Below are 19,764 nucleotides of genomic sequence, written 5' to 3'. Positions count from 1 at the left end.
TGTTTCCGTTTGCAGTAACACCGAGTGGTAATAACTACTGTCGCTCAATTGATGTTTAGTTCCAATAAGAATTTGTCCTGCTTATTATCAACTTTTATTGAGAAGTTAATTAGTTCCGATAAGAACAGTCCTGCTCTAAGTTCTCATCAAAACTAAATATCTACTGAGCGACAGTAGCTATTACCACATGGTGTTACCGTAGCCCAGGTTGGAGGAAAGGGAGTCTTCCGTTACGTAGGGAGGAAAGGGAGTCCACCTGGGCTAGGTGTTACCGCAAACCGAAACGATACTGATACTCCACCATGCAAAGCCTGAAATTAATAGCAAGTATGACTTCACATCTCTTGTCTTTTTCTCCTTTTTTGTGTGGCTTTTACGGGGGGGGGGGGGCAACGCCCATGGTGGCTTTGTGCATAACCTGCCGGGTTATAACCGAGCTTACGTCTTCTCCTCTAGGAATGAAGATCCAATAAGGCAGAGTGTCATGACAACCATGCACAGGCAACCCGAAGCGATGACAATGTACGTGACCGTCATCAGCCAAAAGGTGAAGTAGTACAGCGGCCCGTAGCAGTAGTCCACTGAGTCTGGGTCTTCACTGGGTGAGTAGTTCCGGTACACCCACACATTGCCTTCGTGATGAGAAAAAAAAATGGAGGTCATGATTATCGGGCGAGTTCTCCTAAAACGATAACCTAAAAAACACCGTGTACACACAGTATCTGACACTCTGTCTCCCTACAGTAATCATAAGGACCCCCGCGAACATCGCCCCAGCTACGCATGAAAAGACTCTGTGGTTGTAGGCTAACGTAAATATTCATTAGCGTTTTCCCCAGCTCAATGATGCCGAACTGGAGAATATTGTATATTGACAATAAAGATGCTTCCTGTACTAAAAAAAATTGTATTTACAACCGTAGTTACTGTGATGCAAACGAACTGAACTTTTCTGAGGTTGAGCAATAATATTCTTCTGCTGAGCTGGACAAGTTTCTCCGAAGCCTTTTTTTGCTCGCAAGGTGCATACTGCAACGGGAATCTTCGGCAACTGAATAATTATGTATGAGGTATAGTAAACAAATATAACATGGTTTATTTCCTGTGGACAGTCGATATTAGCTCCAATCGGTATTGGGAGTTGACAAACTAGTTCCCTCGGCTTCGCCTTGGGAACTAGTTTTTCAATTTCTAATACCTCAGGGCGCGAGTATCGACTGTCCACCCTCAAACCATGGTATATTAATTTTGTATACTATCCACCCAGAACAAGCTACATGTACATGTACATTTTGTTAGTACCTACCAACAATCATAAATACAAATAGGAAGAACAATTGGACTCGTCGAAGAGCGACAGTAACTCGGCACATTGTTGACTTCTCGTCCTCGGGATGCCGGGGCCGGCAGAACCTGACGACGACATCAAGCAGGGTGCGAGGAAAATAGCAGGCTCCTGTCACGAGCAAATAGATGGGAATTTTCGGCTCCAGAGGGCAGTCGTGTATAAAAACAGCGCCTGTAACAGAAACAGAATGACCACATGTAAGAACCACAAAACAGTGCAACGATGACCTTTTGCTTCCAAATGTAAGGCCAACTCTGACTGAACTGGCTCGTAGAAAATAAAGGTTTTGGCATGAACGGGGAATTGCTTTTATGTGAATTTAAAAGAAACCAGATGAAAGTGAATCGGACATAATACATGTACAAGACATCGACAAAGAAACTGTTTGCAGAGTGCAGACGTGACCTGGCCGCATAATTTCTGGAATTTAAGTCTGGCCGGTCACATTTAGTTAACCGTTAAATATTATGAAGGAGAAGCCTAAACATAAAGCAAGAACACAATATCGTTGACCTGCCAAAACCCGGAAGTGGTGCCCTCTATAAACGTTCGGCCATGTTCGGTCACAGTGGGTCGGTTTAATCGAAAGGGGTGACTGCAATGGGAGCTTTAAGATAAAATAATGAAAGGCCTTACCCATTACAACCATAGAAACTGGTATGGTTGGCCACAATGTGATGAGGATTGTGCACAGAGCTGTGCAAAAGAAAAGAAAATGCCATGCCATCTGGTCATTAAAATGACGCATTAGGAATGGTAACACTATGGAACCCATGTCCTTATAAAGGTTGCAGACCAGTAAATAAATAACTTCCGTAGACCCAAATGGTAAATGCTCCCACTTCAGAAATTCAGAAAAAAATACTCACAACTCTCCAAGTGTTCAAGACTCACATCAAATTAAAGCTTATTTCATCATCTTTCATATTCTTTTCAATTTTTGAGGGGTCAACTGATGACTTTTAGGAGAAATTTCCATCCGATGATGATCACCCCTGAAAAATAGTCCTGATGCCCATCGCCATTTTGAAAAACGATGCCTACACTCCATTGTAAAATAGAGCGCTTTAAGGGCCCCAATTTCATCCATTTTGAACGGAACTACAAGCTCACAGTCCTGTGCACGACTTCCATCCATATTTTTTACAAACCCTCAAGTTCGTGGCCCACAGCATGCTCAAATACTGAAGATTTTGAGGGCATGCACATCGTGATTTGGCCAGCATAGGTAATTTCGGACCGATTTACTGGTCTGCAACCATAAAAGTTAATGGGCGGACGTAAAGTAAAGAAGTGAAGTCACTAAATGTTGTGACTCGAGTGGCCAGGGGTCGAGTCGAGTATAGAGCGTGCATAGTTGAACTCAAAATCTACGAATTTAACCGGATTAAATTACATCCGAGCACCATGTATAGGATCTACGACGTGCGTAACTCAACTTCTTTTTCTTTTTTGCATTTAGACCTTTTTAATGTTCTGACTAGTTTTATCCAGTCAATGGCAATGAATGAGTTTTGTTAAAGATAGTAAAGTATATCACATATTGGAAACATTGCGAATTGATGACTGCAATAAAGTGAACATTATACCTCGACTTCGTTTAATCGATCACGCGTCTAACAATTCGCTCTTTTCACGCTCCGCCATTGGGCATGCAGGGCCTCGATCTGGCAATTCTATACAAAAATAGCCGGTTAGGTGATCTGAACCCCAACGCGGGAATCACTGAACCGGCTATATTTATTCTGTAAAGTTGCCAGATCAAGGCTCTGCATGCCCATGACAAAAGTGTGAAAAGAGCGACGTGGGTAAATTCTAGCACGGGAGTCTGTGTCTGGACTATTGAGTGTATGGTACCAGGACGTTCGTTTAAAAAGTAAACTTGAGCTGGCGACATTTGCATGCTCTATTAACTCAACAAGGTCGAGTCCTTTTGAGTTGATTAACAAGTGCACCCAAGTCAAATCGAGTCTCAATCTTATACTGAGTCGGCATTTGAGTCTCTGATATAAATTTTACGATCTAGCTTAGTATCACAATGTGAAAGTTGAGTTCTGTGGTATTTTGTTTATATATTATAAAGGCCAATCTGCCCATGGCCTTGCCCGCCGTAATTAGTGTTCTTTAATTGGGCACACAGAGTAAATTAGTTTGAGAAGGACTAAAACTTTGAAATATAATTAATGACCTCGAGTCCAACAGCCACATCTACAATCAATTTATGCTGTGATTTTAAGACTATATGTTGCAATGATTATTTTAATCGTGCTGTGCATTAGCTCTTATAGGCCTGTATAGCAACTTCTTATTGGTCCTTGGGTATATTGACCACGCCCATCGTTAAGACATTACCTGACAATAGAAAGATGTTGTGCAACTTGCGGAAGAACTGCAGGGGTGTGGAGGAGGTTCTGGTGGCTTCTCTGACTTGATCGAGGAGAGGCCAATACGAAGAAGTTGCATCATCTTTTACAGAGGAAATCATACAAGCTTTTAATTGCCAATCTACCAATGGGAAATTATCATTATGCCCTTTTGGTCACACTTGCTACACGGCACGGGTCTTTTAGACTTTCCATCTCGCGTGGGGAGTGCCAATGCGGGAAAGTAATTAACTCTCCGCGTCTAACAATGTTTAAACTCTGGCAACAGAGCTTCTTCGAGTCACTTTGGGGTCGGTCGGTCGGTCCCTCAAAAAAATTGACCAAAAACGAACCCCCAAAGTGTCCCATAAAACTGTAAGTACCAAATTTTAACTGTCCACAAAAAGCCAAAAGTAGTTGACAAAAATTGTGTGACAATTATTCGTAATGTTGTTTATGAACATTTTGTACATGGAGGCAAGGTAATAAGGTCATAGTCACGTGGAATGCAATGCGCTAGGAACTTAAGGGGCTTCCATACATCACCCCTGCCTCTGGCCCTGAGTCAGTTTATGAGTCTCCAGGGCGTACAGCTTACACTGGAGGAGAGAGTTGCATTATGAAGGACACTATTTACACTGTGACTTTGTTTGATTTTTTTTTATTGCTTGTGGACCTTCTCAGCTTCCGTACTTTTGAGCTTTCACCAGACGGATGTTGGTGTACCCAGTGAACCGAACCCCCTATTAATGGCCTCTCATGTAGGTCTAAACCATTAATATCCAACTCTACATAATCATTATGCCATAGACCTTATTCACGAGAAGCCATTTTCGATCGTGTTCCCTGAATGTCATTTAAATTGCAAACTGTTGAGTGGGATGGTGCCAGACTATATTTTGTGATGGGAGTGCGCGTTCCAAGCCTCACTTTGCACTTTTTTTTTAATGTGGCTGAAAATATTAGGGTATATGAATTAGTATGTTTAATCAGTCACATTATTTAAATTATACATCACAGAAGACTGGTATCAATTTATAAGGAACTTATTTCATTGTTTCTACTCCGCAAGTTCCAAAAATGAGTTAACCTCGTTTGCAATTCAATAATGGCCGACTCGTGAATAAATTTAAGTCCATAGTGCCCCCACATGACGTACCTTTGAAGGCATCATCGTAAACTGTCTGTGTTGCATTAGAACCGATATCTACGGTATAACCGTTGTCTCTCTTCGTATGACCAAAATATGGCAATTCTGCATTCTTACTCTAGAACAAAGATATTAAAAAAATAACACTGCGAGTTTATTACCAGAAAGAATGGTCCATGAAATGAGTTTTATCCTGGAGCATATTGGAGGCAAATATTTAATCCACTCATATACACTTTATGAGACACCCCCTATTTGGTAAAAGTTTTTGCACAGTACATCGGAGGTCCAAGTGGCACAAGATGTCTACATACACCATGCCACCTACGGAAGAAGGTCGTGGGTTCGACTCCCACCTATATAGCAGAGCAAGCTTAAATTTAAATTTCCCCAAAAGTTCTCGAACAGCACTACGTGCTTATAAAAAAATACAACCCGTATTGAACTGACCAGTCTTAAATCATCAACGAAATTTCTGCTTACCATTTTCACATAGAATTTGTAACGACTGACGAAGTACGGTAGTTACGGAAACTCGAGATCCGACCAGTCAGGTTAAAATGGTTGAAACACGGATTCGTTCACGATACAAAAGCCAAGCAGATTTTTCTTTTTCCCCAAAAAAGAGACAGCAGTTCACGTACAAAAGTGACGAGTTAGCGGCAAAAAAATATAACTTTAATTCCCTGTCATGCGAGGATAGCAAGTATACATGCAATGAATTGAAGCAATCACGCAACTATTTTGAAGACTATTGCGTTTCAGTACCAGAAATAGATCCCTATTTTTAGTTCGCAATAAATTGACGTCAATGTTTTGCGTCATATTGCACTATACACACTGCAAATGTGTAAACCAATTGTCTGTGTATACGCTTTGATGACTAAACAAAATAATACATGGATATGGTGCTGTCCCGCCATTGCCCTTGTCAAAGGTCGTGAGTGCCAGGAATAGACTTTAATCAGTCCGTTGTTGCCCAAATGACGAAAATTATACCACCGTCATTTAACCATGAAAATCTCACATAACTGTTAATAGAAGTTTCAGAACACGTAACAAAGCATTGATGATCTTTAAAGTTAATTAGTGTGACTTCATTTTGAAAATATATATTTTTTTAACATGGACGGATCAGAGAAGAAGTCATCGGATCGTTAAATGGGAAGCAATCAAAGTTAAATGTTGAATTATCTTTACCATATTGACGAAAATGGGCATTCGGTCATTTTCGTTTCGATTAACACTTAAATTGCGTTCCCTGTGCTCTTCAACAAATTAGATTTTTTTTTTTGGCCATCACTAAATTTTTAACTATCTTTTAACTGGCACCTCACCTTTGCCCTTTTTTGGGCGTCTGCAACCGTCTGAACAATTAGGGCACAAACAGATCCGTTTTGCGAGCAGATCGGCTTACGGTGATGGTCAGCTTTTTTTTATCGTCTTTCACCGCAATTTCGAAAAATTGGCAGCCGATAATTCGAAATTGCTCAATAACTAGAAATTAACATTGGCCGATCTTGCGGTCGATTTTAATATGTCTGAATCAAAAGTAAATAGCTTTTGTATCGCTATAGAATAGTTTTTGGATGTGCTACCCTCTAATTTCTTTGTTTTTATTTTGGTCTGCTTCGCGAGGAAACTGGGTTCGCCTTCCTCGGCCGCGAGAACGGAATTCCACGGTCTGGAAATTCAAACTTTCTCATTGACTAACGTGGGCCGTTTTTTTCGGTCGATGTCTCATTCAAAAGTGTATGACTTTAGAAAAATAGCAATTTAGAAAAGGAATCTATTTTTGTATCGGGATAAAACACGAAAATGTCACCATGCATATTTAGTAATACTCGATCTGCTGAGATAAAGCCAATAAAATCTATTAATATACGACGTTTTTATACTTAGGCTTGCTACCCCTAGAACAGCCCCCCCCCCCTTCCTGCCGCGAATTATTTTTTTCCCAAAACAACATTTGGATTACATGGTTGTTGAGCGCCCTCTACAATACTTTTATGATACGTACACAGGTCATAGAGCTGTATAATAATGACACAGGTAGATATTACCATGAGTTTCCAGGACGGTCGATCGAGCAGTGCGATAGCTCAGTTTGAGGTCGCGATTTTGTACCGCGATCGAGGTACCCTCGCGACGCGGTATGGGTCCAAATCATCGGTTTTTCCCGAATTTGTTTTTTTCTAATCTGAGGATTCTTTTGATGATTTTGTTTTTTAAGGGAAATGTAAAGTTGGAATTTCATTAAGTTCTAATTCATATATTTTTTCTAATTTTATTACGTTCCCCAATTCGATTCCTCTTTTTTTTCTTCTAGTTTTATATTTTTTTCTCAACTAAGTCCAAAATGTCGTAGCGTACATCCCATGCAGATTTCGTTTGGGAAAAACATTCCCCCCCCCCTTCCCCCCTCCCCTTGCCAGGGAAGACTGGACAGTTGCATTGCGTACTATTGGCCGGGCGGCCGGCCGCCGTCCGGCCGGAAACTCAGCGCCCGGAAACTCTCTATTGAAGTTGACGTCGCCGAGTATAAACGCCATAGAGTCGATTTCTGAAACTGAGTTGGGCAGGATTTTCAGCCCGTATTTTGAATAAAACGAAAATTGCAGGATAAAGATTTAGGCCTATATACTTTGAAGTGTTGTTTCATAAGTAGTGTGCTAAATTAAATCAACCTTTCAAAATAAAATGAATGACCTGCCAGATGCGCCCACAATCCTAATAGACTGGTGCCGTGCATGGCCCACTATCGCGGCATAATGGGACAACCGTTGGGAACTATGTAGCTTCAGCGAGCTCGCCGGCGTTATTAGTTATTATTTGGAAATCTTCCACTCTCAACATGGCATTGATTGAATTCGATGCAATTAAACTATCCCCCTTCCGCACGCGAGGCTATTAAAATCATTTTAATACTGAATACTCCAGCAGTTTCAAACCGCTAAATACCCGTCGCGTACAGGCGCACATGCAGGCCTCGCGTCCGAAAGTGTTTTCCAATTTCCAAGCACTTTAAATTGGAATCTTCAAACGATATAGGCGATTCTAAAGATTATCTTTGTTACAAAACTGGGTCACTGAATCCTTACAAATTAGAGCCACCAAAAAATCTAGTTACATCAAGGAGCTATAAACACAATCGTTGTAAAAAGAAAGAAAGAACTTGCATTTCGGCTTCGATGCCGCGAATGTCGGACACTTCGCCCCATTTCCACGTCGCCCCATGTCACTTCGCCCCTAACCACTTCGCCCCATCCCCACTTCGCCCCATCCCCACATCGCCCCATCCCCACTTCGCCCCATCCCCACTTCGCCCCATCCCCACTTCGCCCCATCCCCACTTCGCCCCAGCCGTTACATGTAAAAAAAAAAAATCTTCATCTATTTTTTTGGCTTAAAAAAAAACTATTTCAATAGATTCACTAATTGCTAACCAACGGAAAGAATTAGCCCATCACCAAATGAACAATTCATAACCAACCTCTCAAGCTAGGCTCTCCCCTACCGAGAAAAAAGCTTGAAGTAAAAGATCCAACTTTGTTCCCAACCCGGCTATACCAACCCGTCTCCCACATATCTGAGAACGACAATACCTTTGACATCCTAATTTCACTCTTGGAGGAACCAATCTCATCAATGAAGTTGTAAGTCTCACATATCAGACAAATTTTGACGGAACATTTTCCTCAAGGCAGTGAGTTCCTTTGAACTCACTGACCCATACCTACGGGATTCTTTTGAATCCAGCGGCTGATGATTTTATTTAAGCCATCATTTCTCTCATCTGTGTCTCGAGCACCTCATCAGAGAGTTTGTATTTTTCCTAAGTTTCTAGAATTGGGAGCATTTATTATCTGGGGTCTTTGGCAGTTTATTTGGTCTGCACCCCTAACCTTCCCTTTTTTATACTACATGGGGCGAAGTGGGGAGTGGGGATGGGGCGAAGCGGGGATGGGGCGAAGTGGGGATGGGGCGAAGCGGAGATGGGGCGATGTGGGGATGGGGCGAAGTGGGGATGGGGCGAAGTGGTTAGGGGCGAAGTGACATGGGGCGACGTGGAAATGGGGCGAAGCGTCCGACACCCGATGCCGCGCGACAACGTGAAGTATGACCTTTCACCTCCAACCTTTGTACCAATCTTTATGCATCACTTCACATCTCGTTCCCGGGCCCGCCATTTATGTGCGTGTTGTATTTACTATCTGCATGCAATATCGTGCATACTTGGACGAATTTCAACATGGCGCGCTTACGTTTTCCCGGGCGGCCTGGCCAAAGATATGGCCGATCTCTCATACGTTTCATGCCCCACGAAGCCCGAAACTCACAGATTCTCTTCTTCAATCTCACAGCCAACATCCAGAGAAATTTGAGGTGGTTTTACGACACGTTTGGCGACTCGGACGAGGTAAGAAACGAGTTGGTCACGTTTTTCCTGTTTTGCAGGTCGATGCCACGATGTCGGTATGCGTGTTTCGCGGGGAGGACTTTGCCTTGGTTGTCACAGAACCCACCCGCGAATTCAGTGGTTTTTAGTACTAAAGAAGTTAGATTTGAAATGTATTTCACAATAATTCAGCAAAAAAAGAGAATAAAGTGTTTACAACAAGGCCTGTTAAATGTTGTTGAAATCATTAAGTTTTAAGGCTGCTGTCAATGTCATGGCTGTTGCCGTGTTGGCCAATTTACTGGACAACCTCCGTGAATAAAAGGCCACACTTCCACCATGTACAAAAACATGTCGAACTTTGTCAGATTTGGATTTTCACATTTAGGCTTAGTTTGTAGTTTATTTTTGCTTTAGAAATAGAAGCATACTCACCCTCTTTAATTAGAGGCTAATCAGAAGTGCTGCCTTTTTCAGATGTCTATTTTTCGTGAAATTTCCAGATTCGTTTGCACAAGTTTGCGTGTCAAAATTTCAACATGAAATTGCACAAAAATTAGACATCTGAAAAAAGGCAGCACTTTCTGATTAGCCTATAAAGAGGGTGAGTATACTTCTAAAGCAAAAATAAAACTACAAACTAGGCCTAGGGCCTAAGCCTAAATGTGAAAATCAACATTTGACAAAGTTCAACATGTTTTTGTACATGGTGGAAGTGTGGCCTTTATTTAGGTAGTCCAGTAAATTGGCCACATTTATGAAGCTAGTCATGCACGTAGTGGAGCACACAGGCATCACTGGGCATACACTAGTTGCAAGAATGCTGTTAAGTTTCATCACCCGGTGTCATGCCCATCTAAATTCCAGCCGTAGTTGATATCATTATCAACTGGGGCCTAGTCTAGCACTAGCTATAGCTGTATTTAAAGACAGATTTGTTCAGCCGGGGGGGGGGGGGGGGGGGGGGGGGGGGGGGGGGGGGGGGGAGACGGCAAACGTTTAGTAAACGTTACCTTGGCGGATATGCACTGAACATATGCAGTTACTATTTTTTTGTACTTAAAACATTTTCCGGTGACAAATTTTAGTCTGGCTCCATGCCAACATTATCGTTGTAACTTCGTATTCTCAAGATGGGAATCAGACCGTTTTACAATTTCGGAGTTCATATCCCTTAAAAAAAATCCTCCAGAGCCACAAATCTGAAAAAGAAAATGTAATACTCTGCAATAAAATGTTTGAGACATGTTAAAATAATAAAAGAAGAATATTGTTATTTTTCGGGGATGGGAAAAAAAAACCTTAGAAATGTCGGCAGCGGTGATCAGGATTGGACCCGGGTCTTCCCGCTCATGAGATCCATTGCTTATCCACTAGACCAGGTGTGCTACACAATTGTTGGTGGTAATTTAATATATCTTATAATTCAGCCCTATCTTTGAGAGTACAGCGCCCTCTGTTGGTATGGATTGTCGCCGGCAAACCTTTAGTAAACGTTAGCTTGCCGGCATTACCTCCGGCAATATATCCACTATCTAAATTATAACATGCTAAACAATAAAACAAATAAATGTAAAATGGAGATTAAGATAACATTTTAACGTTCTTTTGAAATCTCCCTTGTGATTTTATGTGGCTCTTTTATACTTTAAAGAACAATGGCAATTGAATGCACCAAATTCTGAGTTCTCTCGTAGCGACATTCCTGTGCCTAGTGCAATGTCATTGACCAAAAAAAACACCACAGAGCTACATCTATCAAGCCAATCCCAGAGTGCTCAAAATCCCATTGAGTCAAAATGGCTAATTCTCTTAAAGTCTTTTCATGATTGGCCAGATTTAGCCCATTCATTGGCATATAGACAGGGTTGTCCCCTAGGATGTCACTGCCCCGCTCACGAGTGACTGTCAGTCAGTCAGTCAGTCAGGACTATAGACAGGTCCCTCTTGCACCATTAAAAATTGTACAATTAAAAAAGTTGATGAATGATCATAAATTATTGCACTTGTGATACAAACACTGTATTTGTGCAATACATGTATGTACATGTACATGCGGCTGAATTAGCACAGGTTGGGGAGTTCACATGTACCACACAAATACATGTACATTGTACTTCAGGCCTTGAATTTGGGAATTTTTAGGGCAAGGCCACTTTGGCCTTGAATGGAGCAAAATTATAGAGGGCACCAAGGCCAGTTGGGAGGGCACCAAGGCCAAACTAATATCTGCAGAAGGGGCACAGAGGCCGGCTAAAAAAAAATGCGAATTTATATCGGCGATCATGTAGTTTATGGCCCCTCTTTAGTTTCGATCAAATTTGAGTCAAAGATGTTTATATCATTCAAAAAATTACCTTTTCAACCTAAAGCAGACTTCTCTCAGCTTATATGGCACCTGTTTTGTAATTTTGAACACTTTTTGGAGGATAGAAATTATGTTTTTTGTAAGCGGTTTTATGGTTGGTGACTAGCCCCACAAGTGTGGCCGTCGGTATGCTGCGCTTTGGTTCAGCGCAGCATACCGACGGCCACACTAGTCATGCTAGTGGCTAGTTGGTGACGTGCGATCGCCATCTCTATTTTCGTGTTGCGTTTTTTCGTTGTCGTTTTCCCTCCAAATTCCCCTTAAAAATTTGAAACCCTTCCCTCTATCTATAACCTACCTGCATGTTCTTAATGTGGCTTAAAAGTTGATTTTGTTCTCTTAGGGAATCGGGCCCATAATTAATACACGATCGCCATTTACAATGTCCGCTTTTGACAATCGGAATTCGGAACGCCATGTGCACGCGTGTTTTCACTATGCTCCGAGCTCGTTTGCCTCGTACACGAACATCAATGTGTTCTGTATGTACCGCGCATGCAAGCACTGAGAAAAAGAAAGTCTGTTGACTGCACGTAAGATCTGCCGTACTTAATCCTGCTGGTATGTGTGTGTACGAATACACACATATATTTTTGCGGCGGGGGTGTCGCTACTTGAAGTATCGGCACATACAGGAACTTGATCCTAGAGCGCGCGTAGATCTTTGGTTGTCAGTGCGGTGTACATGTATGGCATGCAGTGTACATCATGTACTGTACATACAGTGGGGAATCGCCGGCGTTTTGCCGGCTGGCCACGGCCGTACTCACCGCGCGCGTGTGATTGATTCGGCGAGATATTAAGACAACTGATCGGGCTGGCATGGCATCGAAATACATTGTCAATGTGTGGAAAAACAACTGGAATCAAGGATTGTAGTGGTTTTAATAGGCTGATAGATGTTTTTGCAAAAAGGGCACGACGGCCAAGGTAATTATGGGGTAAGGCAAAACTGGCCGTGAAGACAGGGATTTTTTGTGGGGCACCTCGGCCAGTAAGAAGGCAACGACGGCACTGGCCGTCGTGGCCGTCGTTCAATTCAAGCCCTGTACTTGATCAATAGATGTGACAAAACTTTCCAACTTTCCAATCTTTGGGTGGCCATAGAGATTGTCTCAAAACTTTGGCCTTTTTTTTTAATACCTTTGTCATATTTGGGACTGTGTGGTCGCAAGATGCAAAGGCTCTATGTGGGCCAGGAACTTACATACATTTGAACCTGGATCCCTCTCAATCCTTGAATATGCAGGGAACTAATGGCATATTCTTTTTTCTGGATATTACTGCCAAGGGACATGCAAAGTAAAAGCGGAGGCTGTGTCTTCTTAAATCCTTCCAATAAATCCTTTCGGTTTTGAAAAATTGGGCAGGTTTTGGGGCAGTATTGTGCATACGGAATGAGGCATACATGTATATTGAGGTCACAATCTGATGATCTTCTTTCTTGCCTCCAACAGGAAGAAGAATTTGATGGCTTTACCCTGGATGATGGAGAACTACAAGCATACCAGCTACTCCAAGAAGAGGAGGCCCTGGAGCGGCAGAGCCAGTCAAAGGACCGAAGGATGCCCCAGCGATCCACGCTGCAGCCGCAGCTGCAGCGAGTGCACAGCTCTGGTCGGAATGTCCGGAACGTTATACGCCGATCCTACGCGGCAATGCTCCGTGGTGAGGAGGACTTGTCACCAAAGCTGTACACACTGAAGAGACCGGAGGAACTGGTAGGATATGGTATCCAGCCGAAAGGTAAGGTTGTGGAAAAGGAAAAAGCAGTGCCATCACTGTCATCAGAGTCAAGCTCGCCGTCGAAGATCACTAGTATCAAGATTAAACTGTTGCCAGATGGCAAGAAGGCCAAGATCGTCCGCCACCGTCGACCTCCGGCCGCTTTGAATCTGGATTTTGTACGGCCTGACCTCGGCGTACCGAAGGCCACGTCACTGAACAAACAGGAGAAGAGAGTTAAGTTGATGCAGGAGAAGTTCCTTCGAGATCTGAAGGCCAGGGAGAGGATCCGCCAGCGGAAGGAGCGAGACAAGCTTCGGAGGCAGGACAAGGCCCGAAGAGAGAAGCTGAAGCGTGATAAGGCAAAGGAGAAGAGGCAACAGAAGAGATTGCAAGATAAGGCAAAAAAGGAGAAAATGCGGGAACGCAAGAGAGCCAAGGCGCTCGCCAAGAAAGAGAAACTGCGGGCCAAGAGGAGCAGGGTCCTGCTGCCTCAACAGAAACTGAAGACCACAGCTGTCAAATTGGAACCGCCTAGTCTACAATCCCAGGATGTCGTGAGGATATCGGTCCCTGCCAACAAGCTTTCAAACAAGAGAACTGACGTTGCAGCACGGCAGATATTGGCCCGCGCCAAAGGAAAACAGAGGAAGCCAGTCACAGATACAAACCTGACCATGGTCGGTAAGAGGATGATTAAGAAATCGCTCATGCTGAACGACATGGTTGCAGATGTGAACTTCCTGCAGCGGACAGGTAGTCCATCTCCGCCCAGCAGGACAGCGGCAGCTTTAAAGAAGATCAAAACATCCGGTAAAGCTGTAGTTACTGAGTTTAAAGAGAAAACTAACAGTAAGAATACAGCCATCGTTGTCAAACACAAGAAGGTCCCATCATTGGTGCCAGTAAAATCCAGTCTCAAGAGGAATCAAAAGAATCGGAGACCAGCAGCAAGCCCAATATCACCTCAGATTACAGATCTTGACAGTGACGGCATCGTGTCAAGTCCGCCGTCAGCCACAAAAATTGCAGGTACATTTTTCCTCCCGTCTTTCAGCGCCCGATCTTCCCGTATTATCAAGCCTTGCAAGCGTTATCTAGAAAATGATTCGTCTCCATCCTCAAAGGCATCAAACGTCTTGTCCAAGCCAGTTTCAGAAAGTTCACCAAGAGAGGAGTCCTCAGTCTACGAGGAGCTAGACGATACTTTATTGTTTGCGGATGTGTCCAGCGACGATGATTTGGACTACCGGCCTGGCTCTGTTCCTACTAAAGCTCACTTCAAGTGTTTTGGTCGTAAGAAGGGCTTTGTAGCCATGAGGCCAACAGTAAAACATAAAATGGGGAACAAGAATATACAAACCGGCCGAAACAAGTTGATACAGAGGTACCAGAGGGCCATCCAGGCACAAGAACCACAAGAAGACATCAAAAGACAGAATGAGAATGCCCCAAGATTAACAACTTCAAATCTACTCCAAACTGTCCGTGTAAAGAAAGCCTCTAAGAGAAACAGTTCCACCCCAGACAAAAGGAAAGCCCGAGGATTCCAGATGGGTGCTTACTCACACATCAGGAAAAAGTCGGGGACAGAGGGCGAGAGAAAACCACAACTAGCCTCCCCTGTTCTTCAAGAGGTGAAGGGTAGCCACCGCGCACACCTACATAAGCTGGCGAAGGACAAAAGGGCGAGTCCACACTCGTCAGAGGTGAAGACACCACAGCATTCCAGATCGTCCCTCGGAGGGGATAGGGGCACTCACCTGGATGCTGGTAAGCGCAAATTAAGAATTCAGGCGATTCACAATGCTGTGTGTCACCAAGAGTTTGCCGTAGAGAGTCCATTTTTCAAGTGTACGGTTGACAAACCATGGCCAATCATGAACAAGTGTCGGTAGACAATTTGAGATTCGAACCAGCCAATCGATCCTGTTAGCTCTGTGGTCGAGTGGTAAGACACCTGCACTGGAAAGCAGGAGGTCGTGGGTTCGAGTCCCGCCCGAGTGATTTTTTCCAACTTTCACTCGGGAGGTAACACACTGAGTATAAATAGCGTTCTGCCGCCTTACCAAAAAAACCACCGTATTGATAAAAAGAAAAAGAAAAGGCAAACAGATACTTGAATCATACGCTTACGAAACTACTGACCGGAAACACTGACAATTTCAAATGTCCCGTGCTGTGAATTTGTCGACCATCTCCCACAATGCCCTGGGAAAAATTGAACTCTCCGTGGCAAACTCTTGGTGGCGCACTGCATTGTGACTCACCCGAATTACATAAATGTTCCTTATTTGCTCATTGCACAACTAGTAAAATTGCGAAGTTGACAACTTTTTTTAAGGTCGAATAATACTTTCCATTGTGGTTATGATTTCAATAGCTGCTGGAACGGTCAATTTAATTTTGCCTCAATAGGTAAATGCAGACGATGGTATCAATTGAATTTTCAACAAGAAAATGTTAATTTATTTTTTGGAACATTGGTATTGACATTACCTATGTATGTACTTCATACATGTATCAGTACATCTGTGTTTGTGTTTTGAAGTTTCTAAGATTTTTTGGATTTTGTTGTTGTTGGGGGGGGGGGGGGGGGGAGGGGCACGTGCTCTTTCACCTTCTGGTGTTTTTTGATAATTGAATGAAAAACGTAATGTAGTGCAAAATAAAAGCATAAAAGGTTTATACCGCAACCCCATTTGATCACGTTTTGAGCAATCAGCAATAGGCGTAATCAGCAACTGCTGTTTATTTTTTCTCCAACAGTCTCTAAGCAGATGGTAGAAGCCATGGAAGCCGACATGTCACCTGAACAGACCGCCGACAAGCCATCCAAGGTAGGATCAACCACTGAAAACACTGTCATGCCCCCTCTAGACAGGTGTTTTAGAGTGGTACCAAATCAAAATTGATAGAACTCCCGTCAATATGAATGGAGTTTGGTTTCAATCTTGCCAACTTGATGTAACAGTTTTCCATTTTGACTTGTCTCTGGAGTTGTTTTGAACTACTTATTCATCGGCGTCGTCAGTGATGCTAGCCACCTCAGCAACTCCGAAAATAAGCATTCGCCACCTTTCTCTTTCTAGTCAGCTTCTCGGATGATTTATGGACATGATCCTCTTTTCTTGAGAATGACACTATACCTTACATTTTCACAGTATCTTTTTAATTAACCCTAACCACCCTGAATCCTCCAAAATCCTTTTTGCAAATTGGAGGAATTTGCAGGATTGAGGTTACATGGCCAAAGTGCGTTGCTGATTTCGGAGTACGCACTCTGTCAAGGTCTTGGGCCGGACCTTGTGTTGTTTATGCTCAGCCGTGCATAAAGTTAGTCCTTGATTATACTGGACATCCTCCGCACTGCTCCAGGATGTCACTGCCTCTGCCTCAGCCTATTGACAGTCATAGCCAGAGGATTTTGCAGGTTTCAGGCAGTGGTCACCCCTCCATGGACCATATTCAAGAAACAACGGAGGAATTTGCAGGCTTGAGGCTATATGCTATATTTCCATGAGGCGGATTGGAAGAGTTTGCAGGATTAAGGCTACATCCTAGCAAAAAGGCCTAGGGAGTTAGGGTTAATACTACTATTTTAATACTTACATGTACAATCAAGTGGACCTTTTCATAATATTTTGTCAGTTTCGATATTAAAGAGCCCTGCAATGTCACTCTTTTTAACGCAGTCCTTGGATATCCACCTTTGTGTCCCATTTAACCTTATTTTCAATTTTCGTTTTGCCATTTTCAAGGGTATTTTGGTGCCTTTATTGTTTTTATGCTGATGCTAATTTCCATATTCATGAATGAAACTGTGATGTCATTCCAGGCAGAAACCTCAGTGTTTCAGCTATTTCAGCACAAAAAGTTGCTGAAATTTTCGATATTTTGCTAATGTAATTATTCTTTTCTTTGGTCATTCCTTGTTGTGTCAGTACATGACAGTAAGCCAATGAGTAAACCTTTCTCACAAATGTTTTCATTTAACAAATTTGGGTTCACAATTTGAACAGAAAACCCCTAAACTGAACAGAGTGTCTTCCTGAAATGGCTTCACAGCAACAACGCCCTCAGTTGTCCGCAAAAAGCAAGGACAATTTTAAATGTTTAAAGAAGTGCACTTTTCAATAAAATTTATCGCAAAGGGATGTCAACTATTTTTCATACATTTAAGGTGAGTACATGTAGAAAATGTGTTTTCCTAAGAAAAATTCATCGTATGGCCGTGTTTGTAACGGATGTTTGCGTTCAAACACAAATTGAAATGAAAATGGAAAACTTGATGCAACAGTTCAATGTGTATTTCAAGTCAACTCGTGTTGAAAGTTGAATTTGTTTTGAAATTCCAAGTTGTTTTTTTCTTCACAGAAGCCCAAAGTGGACGCCCAAGTGGCCACTGCGACGCCCATCCCTCGTGGGCCGAGAATCAAGCATGTGTGTCGCCGTGCCCCCTTGGCCTTGGGGTTAGAGGTCGCGACCTTTCCTGACCCTTCCTTGTCTTCGGAGCGCACGCTCAGTGCCCTGCCTCAGGAGAAGAGGGACAGCGTGAAAGAGACGGTCAAAATAGGTATGTGGAAATAAAAAAAAAACATGAAACCAGTGGGCTCAATGCATGAACAAACGAGGGGGCATTATGTAGAAACCTTTGGGCTAGGGCTGTCCAGAGTAATCGAATATATGATCATCAACTGAATATTAGCGGGCATGCAACTTTCCCTCGGATCCACTGATTTCCTCGTTTTTTACTTCACATGAATGCCATTACCTGGTTTGGAATTTCCTCGTTTTTTCCCCTAAATTCCTAGTTGCATGCCTGCATTAGAATACTTTTTTGCCGCTTTGAATATTCGAAAATAAGAAAAACATGTAGGTACATGTACACACATGACTGTGATGTTTACTCTACCACAAAGTTGCATCATTTTTTTGTCGGATGCCACTTTCTTTTGTCAACAGCTCCATATTGATCGCTGTATGTAAATTTTAACTGGTGCGGACTGGCGTCCCCTATTTTTATTCCGATTGGAGTCCATAAAATTCTAGTTTAACAAGGTAAAAGTCAAAATTGGGGTGGGGTTGTGAAGTCAGGATTTAACATTTGTTGAACTGTTGATACAAGACCCGCATCGTATCTGTGCTGTTAGTATGCCAAAGATTTTCAACTTCCTTTCAAGCCTAGAACTTTCAACTTCCTTTCCTATGTCCTAGAATTGACCACCGATGGTGGAGAGCCCCCAGAATCGCCCAGCAAATACAGCCGGAAAAACCGGGGGGCCAACTACAAGAAGATACGCCAGGCGCTGCTGGCCGGCAAGGGGGTAACCGAGGATGACCGCGCCCCGCTCTCCGGGGAAAACCTCCCCTTCATGCACGACAGAAAGTGCCGCTTGGCTCCCTACAAGGGGGTGAAGGTGGGCTCAGCCAAGCGGCAGAAGTGCGGGGAGTGCGAACCCTGCCAGCAGAAGGAAGACTGCGGGATCTGTGAATTCTGCTTGTAAGTTTTGCGAGAGGGGGTTACTGGGGCTTTTAGATAAGTGTTGTGTCATCCGTCGATCAAGTTGAGGAAAATATATCATCGGCATTGATTTACATTTGGAAAGAGTCAACATCAGCTTTAATGCCGCTTCACACTTGAAGCAAATTTTGTGACGACGGCAAATTGGCCATTTAGTCATGTTCCCTGAATGTATTTCATAAACTGTGAACTGTTGAATGGGATGGTGCCAGACTTTTTTTCACTATAGCCTCACTTGCATTTTTTTTTTAAATGTGGCTTAAAACATTGTTAATCACAACTTTGAAATGATTCATCAGAGAAGACTGGTATTTATTTGTAACGTCATTACATGTTCTTTCATTTCGCTACATAAGTTCCAAAAATGAAGATTTTACCTCACTCTCAATCCAATATGGCCGACTCGTGAATAAGGCCCATTGAAGTTTCATTGTATTAACCAGTCTGTAAAATGATAGCAATTCAATGCACTCCAACTGTCTTGAGCTAAGTTATGTGCTTTCAAAGTCAACAAACTATTTACATGTACTTGTCATACACAAAAATTAAAAGTTGACTGAAATACTGAAATCCACTTCTTTTGTAGTAGCCCTTCCCGACTTTTACACACACCTGGAGGAGAATACTGCAATCTATTTTAATTCTGATTTTTTTTCTGATTAATTCTTGAGCTTTTCATGTAGTAGTTGTAAGGTTACAAAAGAGGCTACAACACATTTGGTGTTAAGATCGTTTTCTTCAAAAGGCGCTTGTACAGATTTAATTAATATTTCCATATTTTACATGGCAAATTTTCAAGCACATTGGCTGTTAGCATTGAGGCAACAAGTTGGCATTGTGGTAAAATACTTTTCATTTTTTTCTGGACTTCAAAACAGTCGACCTCT

The 19,764-nt window shown here is 42.7% G+C and overlaps 2 protein-coding genes across 2 annotated transcripts in view; one reads left to right on the top strand and one right to left on the bottom strand.

Moving 5' to 3' along the window:
- Nucleotides 1–404: 404 nt before the first annotated feature.
- Nucleotides 405–5,863, bottom strand: LOC119736195. Its single transcript, XM_038210221.1, has 6 exons — nt 5,345–5,863; nt 4,871–4,979; nt 3,701–3,814; nt 1,985–2,044; nt 1,307–1,519; nt 405–632 (listed from the first exon to the last, which is right to left on the bottom strand). Exons 1-6 carry the CDS (start codon nt 5,345–5,347, stop codon nt 439–441), a joined length of 693 nt encoding a protein of 230 aa, XP_038066149.1. The 5' UTR covers nt 5,348–5,863; the 3' UTR covers nt 405–438.
- Nucleotides 5,864–9,038: 3,175 nt separating this feature from the next.
- Nucleotides 9,039–19,764, top strand: part of LOC119735692 — a 46,109-nt gene continuing 35,383 nt past the window's right edge. Inside the window, 5 exon segments of the mRNA XM_038209546.1 lie at nt 9,039–9,281; nt 13,086–15,126; nt 16,123–16,193; nt 17,731–17,929; nt 18,571–18,856. Of these exon segments, the coding sequence (XP_038065474.1) occupies nt 9,054–9,281; nt 13,086–15,126; nt 16,123–16,193; nt 17,731–17,929; nt 18,571–18,856 (2,825 nt within the window). The 5' untranslated portion in view covers nt 9,039–9,053.

This window comes from Patiria miniata, unplaced genomic scaffold (assembly GCF_015706575.1).
Source record: "Patiria miniata isolate m_02_andy unplaced genomic scaffold, ASM1570657v1 HiC_scaffold_29, whole genome shotgun sequence".
NCBI lineage: Eukaryota > Metazoa > Echinodermata > Asteroidea > Valvatida > Asterinidae > Patiria > Patiria miniata.
This window is presented reverse-complemented; position numbering and strand designations above follow the sequence as displayed.